Source organism: Papio anubis, chromosome 10, assembly GCF_008728515.1.
Source record: "Papio anubis isolate 15944 chromosome 10, Panubis1.0, whole genome shotgun sequence".
In the NCBI taxonomy this organism is placed as follows: domain Eukaryota; kingdom Metazoa; phylum Chordata; class Mammalia; order Primates; family Cercopithecidae; genus Papio; species Papio anubis.
In genome coordinates, this window is record NC_044985.1 from 115584587 (window position 1) to 115593700 (window position 9114).

The window sequence follows — 9114 nt, forward strand, 5'->3', positions numbered from 1 at the left end:
CCCAAACGAGGAACCAATTCAAAAAACCGGAGAACCCTCCCAGTAGAATAGGATTCACATGTCACAGAGGATATCTGTTATGACGTGGAAAAATGTTCAAGAGCTGCTTAAGTATTTCCAGTCTGTACTTCGTTAAGTGAAAGAAACGTATACTGCACACAGTAGTGTCATAGCATTTTGCTAGTACTTTTATTACATTTTCTTCATTTCTCGCTTAGTTGGCTGAAGTTCATCCTCTACTGGTTTATTCAAGAAGGGTTCATGGAGCTGTATTCCCTAAGTTTTTATGAAACTATTTGTGGTTTTATACATGAATAACAGCGGAGTGCAGAATTCTTGGGTCTCTCTTTCTTTTTCTGAGGACATTTTAATCATGACTTTGTTTCACTGTTGGTATTGTGCCTCTTTGCTAAATGGTCCCCTTCCATTTGTTTCAACCAGGAGAGCATTAGTCCTACTTTTTTGCTTGATTCATTTCCACAGATCTGCTGTGAGTAGCCCAGGCTTGTTTCTCCTCATCTGGATTTCTGAAGAGAATTTCAGGTTTTCTTGTAGAGGATTTTAGCTTCCTGTCTGAAGTGAAGACATAGTGAGAACAAGTTTTGGTGAGCACATACAGGCTGAACGCTCCAATTCTCTGTCTCCCCACCAGGTTACCAACATCAAGAAGACACTCAAAGCCACCGCATCCTCCTCGGCTCAGGAGATGGAGCAGCAGCTGGCTGAACGGGAGTGTCCGCCTCACGCTGAGCAGAGGCAGCCCACCAAGAAGATGTCCAAAGTGAAAGGTCTGGTCTCCAGCCGCCACTAGGGCCGGCTGGGGCAGCTGGCACTCACCAGGCCTGGGTCAGGTGGGGAGGGGACACCAAGGGCCCATTTCCTCCCCTCTCTACCTACAGTGAGTTCCAGACCTGCCCGTCCCCTCACCAGCGCCTCCCCACCCTGTGGTACTGTTCCAGAAAAACTGTTAACTCCCCCTCACCCACTCCCTCCTTCCCCAGTTGTTCCCTTCAGACTCAGGGGCTCCACCGATGCCATCCCAACAGGGTCAGACACTGCCCAGCTTCCCTCCAGGAGGTTCTTGTCTCTGTGTAAGGGCTTGTGTCCCTCCCAGTTTTTCTTTTGCTCCATGTCATTTTGTCAGGCTGGTTATAAGCCGGAGGCAGCTTTAACCAGCCCCCAGGGATGATTGTGAAGGAGGCCCCTCCCCTTGTGAGGAGGGGGCGCTCCTCTCCAGCCCCTCGTACCACAGTCCTCACGATGGTGCAGCGATCTCTAGTCAGGCGTCAAGATGCGCTGCTTTCCCTCTCTTGCCTCATCCCTTGTTGGCAGCTCCAGTTCAGGCCGTGGAGGGACGTGATGCTGGGCTATGTTTACTAAACCCACGGGTTTTCAGCCTCTTAAGCCCAGCTCCGATCTCCAATTAGTTGGGAGCGCTGGGTTGACTAACCTCTGGTATCTGAGCACAGACAGAGGGTGCTGTGGGTCTGCTGGGTGGCAGAAATGGTTCCTTCCAGCGTGGCGTTCTCTTCTGGTCGCTCCTCCTGCTGCCTCTGACTACTCAGCCTTGTTTTCGGTGTGTAGGCCCCAGCTGCCCACTGGAACTGCCGGCTAATACTTGCTCTCCCGAGATCTTTAACTCCTCCTGGCTGCACCTGGGTAGGGATGGTGGCACCGATGCCCCTCTGTCTGCTGAAGGACCTGTTGCTGCTTCTGTCTTTTCACCCCTCCTTGGCTGATGACCCAGAGCCCTCTGATGATGGCATTCTCCTGGCAAGAGAAAAGGACTTAACTAGACTTCTGAACTTGAACAGTTTCAGGTTATATTTTAATTTTTTTTTTTGTACAGGTTCTGATTCTAATACATTTCAACATGGTTTTGTCCCTCCTCGTGTCAATATTTGTTATAGACTAATCGCCGGGGATTTTTCACATGGTTGGAGGGTGGCGCGTGCGTGTGTGTGTGTGTGTGTGTGTGTGTGTGTGTGTAAGGGGAGGTGGAGATCCTGGACTGATATTAAAGTTCATTGAGGAAAAAGCACATTTTACAACAAACAAATAAAGTGTAGATTTAATGTATGTGACTGGGGTTTGGGGTGCATAAGATCTTGAAGGGCTGGGATTAGGGTGGTTCAGGAAAATGTGATACTGTTTCCCCATGTTTAGCCATGGTCAAACAATGGATTTCTCCTTTTTCTAAAATGTCCAGCAACTGCCTACTGTTGATCAAATGTTGAAGTATTCTTGTTTCCTTTTTAAGCCAATCCATGTGCCCATATAACATTATGCCCAAGTGGAGAGTTCACTTTAATTTCCAAAATATGTTTCATGAAACCCCCTGTCAGATACTCTGTGGAAAAGGGGTTCTGTTATGAAATAAATGTGGCACTTCCTGCATCCCATGTCTTCATTGGAAATTCATTACTCAGGTGTCCAAGCATTCCTTGGTGAGGAAGCCTGTACCCATACCGATTTCACCACCAAATCCTTTTGGGTGATATCTAGGTGGAACAAATCTTAGGAAAATTTTGGGGAAAGTATATTTCCTAAAAAGCCTAAGAGCACTGGGCGCAGTGACTCATGCCCATAATCCCAGCACTTTGGGAGGCTGAGGTGGGAGGATCGTTTGAGCCCGAGAATTTGTGGCCAGCCCACACAACATAGTGAGATCCCATCTCTGCTACAGATAAAAACCCTAAGAGAAAGATAAAAACCCTAAGAGAAGCGAAACACCTTTCAACCTTACAGGTTTTCCCAGCTATTCTTTCTAGACTTCAAACAGGCACAGTCACTCTCAGCAAGTTTTCTTTCATCCTTGTTTTTCCCACTGGCAAGTAGACTAGGAGACATGGTTTGACTTGTATGAAGTCTGTGGCCATTCCTTATATGATTGCCCCAAGGCCCTAAGGGTCCTCTCCATGATTCAGCTTCCTAAAAAATAATGATGGCAACAATAGTAACTTGTCTCTAAAGTGCTTTACAAAGTGTGTTTGCATACAATAAGTCATTCAGTCCCTTCCACCCAAACAGTCTTCTAAGGTGGGTAAGGGCAACCATCCTCGCTTTGCATATGAGAAGACAGTCCCAAAGATTTGAAGTGTCCTGGTGGTAAGTGGCAAAATGAGAACTCTTAGATCTCGTGACTTGCACATCCTGTCATCTGCTCTGTTACATTCTCATCTACAGTCTGCTATCCACACTTGACCCTTGCTACCCCTCTACCTGCTGCTGTTCCTCTGAGGGTTCATCTTGCCCTTATTTTGAGGGAGGGAGGGGCAAGACCAGTGTTAGTGTTGATTTTGTTCTCAAGGACCCTGGCAGGGAAGCAGCAGTGTTCCCATTGTAGAGGCCAGAAAAGCTGCACAGTGACACAGCCAGGATCAGTCATGGAGCCGTGACAGGCCAGAGCCGGGGCTCCCAGCCACTAAGGAGGGGTGGCAGAGGGTTGTTTGGCCAGGTCTGGGTGGTCTGAAGGCTTGGTGACCAGGGACAACATAATGATATGCAGGACCAATGCCATCACTGCCCTGAGAATGTTCTTCCCCCGAAAGTCTGCCTCCAATAGCACAGGCACCTGCTTCTTGGATGGTGGTGACATCTGAGTACTTGGACTTCATCAGCTGCCCCTAGGAGGTGAGGTAGCAGTAGGTGAGGACAATACCCCTTTCAGCTTCAGCAGGTGAAAAGTGGGGTTCTCGATGAAGTTGAGCTGGTGTGTGTGTCAGGTCTCCTTCTACAGGGGGTACACGTCATACAGGATCCCATCAAAGCGACCACCTAGCAGGGTGAGTGCCACCTCCTTCCACAGGACTTTCAAGGGGATGACCTTGTGTGTCTGCTGCTGGGCCCAGTCTTGGAGCCACTGGAAGATGCTGTCATTGTGCTCCATGATCCAGTGTTCCTGGTTGGAGACCTCCTGCACCTTCCATGTTCTTGTGGCCATGCCGAAGCCAACATCTAGGACTCGGCCCCCTTTGGAGGTGGTGAAGGCAGTGATGGAGGTTGTAGTGGGGGTGCTCTTGCTGCAGATAGAGCCCCAGCTTGGAACCTGATGTGCCAGGGCCCAGTCCCTGCAGCCATCTCGCTTTTCACACACCTCATTTCTACTTGCCAAACCTACCCAGCCACTTAATAAGGAAGCAGAGAGTATAGGATAGAGACCTCCAGATATTGTGGGAATAGTGGCCCAGCCAGATGTTCATTGCTCCGCTGGGACTCTGGTGGGAGGCTTGGCCTTCAAGCTCTGCAGTTTTCTGTCTGGCATCCTGGCAGCTGGGCTCAGGTCTAAAATGTGCAGAAGTGTTTTATACATAACTAGAACATTCCAAAGAGATGTCCTCATCAACAGTGAGACATCTTAGGGAAGGAGACACCACAGTATTAAAGAGAATTACCTCGATGGCAGTGCCTGTGGGCTTGCTTGAGCCACATTCTTTACCTCTGAGCTTTCTGCCTCCTCAAACCCTTTTTGCTCTTTCTGTTCAGATGAGAGGCGTTATGGTTCCTATTTGGGTAACATTAGGGAGGTGGTCAAAGCCCCCAGGACAGCCCGTTCCTGTGGTCCTAATCCAAGATGGTCATCATCGATAGTAAGATTCTCTTCTCCCCACTTCAGTCACAGGAAATGGGGTGGCGACCAAACAAGCTCAAGTGATAAACTGCTGGTGATATGTGTACATGTTTGTTGTTTTCTCCACTTCTGAGGTGCTGGGTTGCCTGAAACCAAAGTGTTTTGGTTTGTGTACTAAAGTTGTTTTTCGGGCAGACTGAGACTTCACTTTTTAAAAAATGTGGCAATTGGTTGACTTTTGGTGGTCCCGAAGGACCTATCACGCTACCCGTGGTATCTGAGTTTCAAGTCTAGCATGGCTTGAGTAGTCTGTGATTGTACCTGTTTCTTCCTGGATTCTGCACATAGCCAGGAGCATCTCACTGCTTCATTCCATGTTTCTTGCAGTTATGCTTGGGATATGCAGATGGAAATGCATATTTTATTGTAAATTTCATTTTATATCTAGCTTATATTACCCTTAGAGCATTCAGTGGGTCTTTTAAACTTATGTCTGTTAAGTAGATTGTCTGTGACTTGTCGGGCAGTAAAGGTAGATGCTAAGCAAGTATTTATTATCAAAAGGAAGTGTTGAGTCAGTATTTAAGGATGAGAACTGCTCTTCGTGGTTAAGGATGAAACCAACAAGGAAAGAAGTGATGGGAATGCAGAGACAGGCGGCAGCCCAGCTCTTCTTGGGGTTGTTTATGCCATTCTTGCATTGGTCTGCGACTTTTCCTCAGCAGACACTGCTGTGGGCTGCTCTAATGACTTCTCTTTCCTCCTCGAACAACTTCTGGAGAAGTTTCACAGCTGCGGAGTGGTGCCGCTACACATTCATCATCTAACCTGACCTGGGTCCTCAGCTGTAGGGCCATCTGTCTCGAGTCAGCTGTCACTGTTAAAAGTTTCATCATTTTCTCTGGTTTGACTTGCTGAAAAAAAAAACAAAACGTAACAAAAACATTTAAAAAGTTTCACTATTTTCTTAAAATAGTTTGCCGTATCATACCCTCTCATGTTCACTGGATGACTATCCTTTCTTCCTGGTGAAAGCAGAAACCCTCAGTTTGTCATCTTCCACCTACAGACTCATCTGCATCTGTCCTTACCTCCTTGGGGAGAAAAAGACGTCTCTCCTTCCATGTGAGTATCAGTGATTCCCCTGTGCCATTTCGTTTTCTGTTTTTCAGTCTACCCTTTTCTCCCCAAAGTTTTCACTTACGTGTCTTTAGCCTCTCCTCTAATGGATGTAGGTGATGAATAATTTCACACTTAAAGGGACCCTCCCTGAACCTCATGTCCCTTTCCAGCCACTGCCTTTTTCATCTTTAATGACCATGCTTCTTGAGAATTGTCTACCCTTTCTGTCCCTCTCTTCTCCTTCACTGACATGTGACGTCTACTGCTACCCAGCCGCTGATCATTTTCTTGTCAAGGGGACCATTAATCTCTGACTTGCTATCCTTAGTTTTTATCTGGCTTGATCTTTGTCTTACACTTGGCACTGTTGGGCCCACTTCTTTAAGTGTTCTCTTAGTTTTCATGGCTCCAGTCTCTCCGGATTTTCCTGTCTTTCTTGGCCTATTTTAAAATTTCTTCAGGGGCATCTCTTCCTTTGGAGTCAGAGGTGTTTCTACGGTTCCGTTGTGACCTTCTCATTTTACTTTTATACATCTCCAGAAGTTATATGATTCACTGCCATGGTTTCACTTTCATTTATAATGCCCAAATCTCTACCTCTGGCTTATTCTGCCAACATGTATAGTCAGCAGCCACCTGGACATTTCTGCTTGCCATCTCCCAGGTCCACTCCTGTAGTCAGTAATCGGCGCCCACCATTCACCAAGTATATTAGTTTGCTAAGTCTACCATAACAAGATGCCACAGACTAGGCCAAAGCAACAGAAATTTCTTTTCTCACAGTTCTAGAGGCTTGAAGTCTAAGATCACAGTGTCAGGAGGTTTGATTTCTCCTGAGGCCTCTCTCCTTGGCTCGCAGATGGCTGTCTTGCTGTGTCCTCACATGGCCTTTTCTCTCTCTCTCTCTCTTTTTTTTTTTTTTGTGAGACGGGGTCTTGCTCTGTCACCCAGGCTGGAGTGCAGTGGCACAATGACAGCTCACTGCCCCCTCAACCTCCTGGGCTCAAGCGATTCCTTCCAGCTCAGCCTCTCAAGTAGCTGGGACTACAGGTGCATGCCATCATGCCTGGCTAATTTTTTGTATTTTTGGTAGAGATAGGGTTTCACCATGTTGCCCAGGCTGGTTTGGAACTCCTGAGCTCAAGCAATCTGCCTGCCTTGGCCTCCCAAAGTGCTGGGATTATAGGCATGAGCCACTACACCAGGCCAGGCCTCTTCACTCTGCACACATCTGTCTGGTGTCTCTTCGGCTTATAAGGACATTGGTCCTATTGGATTAGGGCCCCACCCTTAGGACCTCATTTAACCTGAATTGCCTCTTTAAAGGCCCTGTCACTAAATACAGTCACATTGGGGGTTAGGACTTGAACAGTGAGTTTTGGGAGAGAGACAGTTCAGTTCATAACAGCCATTTGCCTGAGCAAGAACTGGGGTTTCATCCTTAACTCCTCTGTCGTGTATCTGATTCACCACATCTTGACCGTTCTACAGGCATACCTTGGAGATACTGTGGATTTGGTTCCAGACCACTGCAATAAAGCAAATAGTGTTGTAAAGTAAGTCACATGAAGTTTTTGATTTCCCAGTGCATCTAAAAGCTGTGTTTATACTGTAGCCTATTAAGTACCCAATAGCATTATATATATAAAAAAAGTACGTACGTTAACTGAAAATGCTTTACTGCTAAAAAATGCTAATGAACGAGCCTTCAGCATGTCATAATCTTTTTGCTGGTGGAGGATCTTGCCTCAATGTTGATATCTGCTGACCAGTCAGGGTGGTGGTTGCTGAAGACAAGGATGACTGAAGCAATTTCTCAAAATAAGATAGTGATGAAGTTTGCCACATTAATTGACTCTTCCTTTCACAAAAGATTTCTCTGTAGCATGTAATGCTGTTTGATGCATTTTACCCACAGTAGAACTTATTTCAAAATTGGAGTCTTCTCAAACCCTGCTGCTGCTTTATCAACTAAGTTTGTATAATATTCTAAATCCTTTGCTGTCATTTCAACAGTGTTCACAGCATCTTCACCAGGAGTAGATCCCATCTTAAGAAACTGCTTTTTTTTTTTGAGATGGAGTTTTGCTCTTGTCACCCAGGCTGAGGTGCAGTGGCACTATCTTGGTTCACTGCAACCTCTGCCTCCTGGGTTTCAGCAATTCTCCTGCCTCAGCCTCCCAAGTAGCCTGGATTACAGGCACCCACTACCATGCCTGACTAATTTTTGTATTTTTAGTAGAAAGGGGGTTTCACCCTGTTGGCCAGGCTGGTCTCAAACTCTTGACCTCAAGTGATCCGCACATCTCGGTCTCCCAAAGTACTAGGAGTACAGGCACGAGCCACTGCGACAGGCCAGAAACCACTTTCTTTGCTCATCCATAAGAAGCACTCCTCATCCACTAAAATTTTGTCATGAGATTACAGTAATTCAATCACATCTTCAGGCTCCACTTCTAGTTCTCTTGCTGTTTCCACCATATCTGCGTTTACTACTTCCACTAAAGTCTTGAACCGTTCGAAGTTATCCATGAGAGTTGAAATCAGTTTCCTTCAAACTCCTGTTAATGTGTATTTTTGTTGTTGTTGTTGTTGTTGAGACAGAGTCTTGCTCTGTCGCCCAGGCTGGAGTGCAGTGGCCAGATCTCAGCTCACTGCAAGCTCCGCCTCCCGGGTTTATGCCATTCTCCTGCCTCAGCCTCCCAAGTAGCTGGGACTACAGGCGCCCACCACGTCGCCCGGCTAGTTTTTTGTATTTTTTTTTTTTTTTTAGTAGAGACGGGGTTTCACTGTGTTAGCCAGGATGGTCTCGATCTCCTGACCTCGTGATCCGCCCGTCTCGGCCTCCCAAAGTGCTGGGATTACAGGCTTGAGCCACCATGCCCGGCCCAATGTTTATATTTTTATCTCCTTCTGTGAATCAAGAATGTTTCTAATGACATCTAGAATGGTGAATCCTTTCCAGAAGGCTGTTCAGTTTACTTTGCGCAGATTAATCAGAGGAATTACTATGGCAACGGTAGCCTTTGAAATATATTTCTTAATAATAAGACTTGAAAGTCCAAATTACTCCTTAACCCATGGGCTGCAGAATGGGTGTTGTATTAGCAGGCATAAAGACATTAATCTGGCCAGGCATGGTTTGGCTCACACCTGTAATCCTAGCACTTTGGGAGGCTGAGGTGGGTGGATTGCTTGAGCTCAGGAGTTGTAGACCAACCTGGGCAAGATGGTGAAACCCTGTCTCTACTAAAACAAAAAATTAACCAGGCATGGTGGTGCACATCTGTAGTCCGAACTGCTTGGGAGGCTGAGGCACGAGAATCACTTGAACCCAGGAAGTGGAGGTTGCAGTGAGCTGAGATCACGCCACTGCACTCCAGCCTGGGGGGACAGAGTGAGACTGTCTGAATAAATAAATA

General features: G+C 46.7%; 2 protein-coding genes across 11 annotated transcripts in view; one reads left to right on the forward strand and one right to left on the reverse strand.

Annotated features, from left to right (window-relative positions):
- Positions 1 to 2397, forward strand: part of COPS7B (COP9 signalosome subunit 7B) — a 28128-nt gene extending 25731 nt beyond the window's left edge. For all 10 annotated transcript variants that reach the window (XM_009183308.4, XM_021924124.2, XM_009183315.4 and 7 more), the window contains one exon: positions 653 to 2397. In XM_009183308.4, the coding sequence (XP_009181572.1) occupies positions 653 to 811 (159 nt within the window). In that variant the 3' untranslated portion in view covers positions 812 to 2397. The remainder of the gene's footprint in view (positions 1 to 652) is intronic.
- A 1275-nt stretch (positions 2398 to 3672) lies between these two features.
- GAMT (guanidinoacetate N-methyltransferase) lies at positions 3673 to 5466 on the reverse strand. The gene is made up of 3 exons (XM_031651713.1): positions 5399 to 5466; positions 3843 to 4022; positions 3673 to 3727 (listed from the first exon to the last, which is right to left on the reverse strand). Exons 1-3 carry the CDS (start codon positions 5464 to 5466, stop codon positions 3673 to 3675), a joined length of 303 nt encoding a protein of 100 aa, XP_031507573.1.
- Between the last annotated feature and the right edge of the window lie 3648 nt (positions 5467 to 9114).

Coding starts and splice junctions, on each gene's coding strand:
- GAMT (XM_031651713.1), bottom strand. CDS start 5,466: ATGATGAAACTTTTAACAGTGACAGCTGACTCGAGACAGATGGCCCTA. Junction 4,023..5,398: donor CAGCTGAGGACCCAGGTCAG/GTTAGATGATGA, acceptor CTCTATCTGCAG/CAAGAGCACCCCCACTACAA. Junction 3,728..3,842: donor TGGCTCCAAGACTGGGCCCA/GCAGCAGACACA, acceptor CTGTAGAAGGAG/ACCTGACACACACACCAGCT.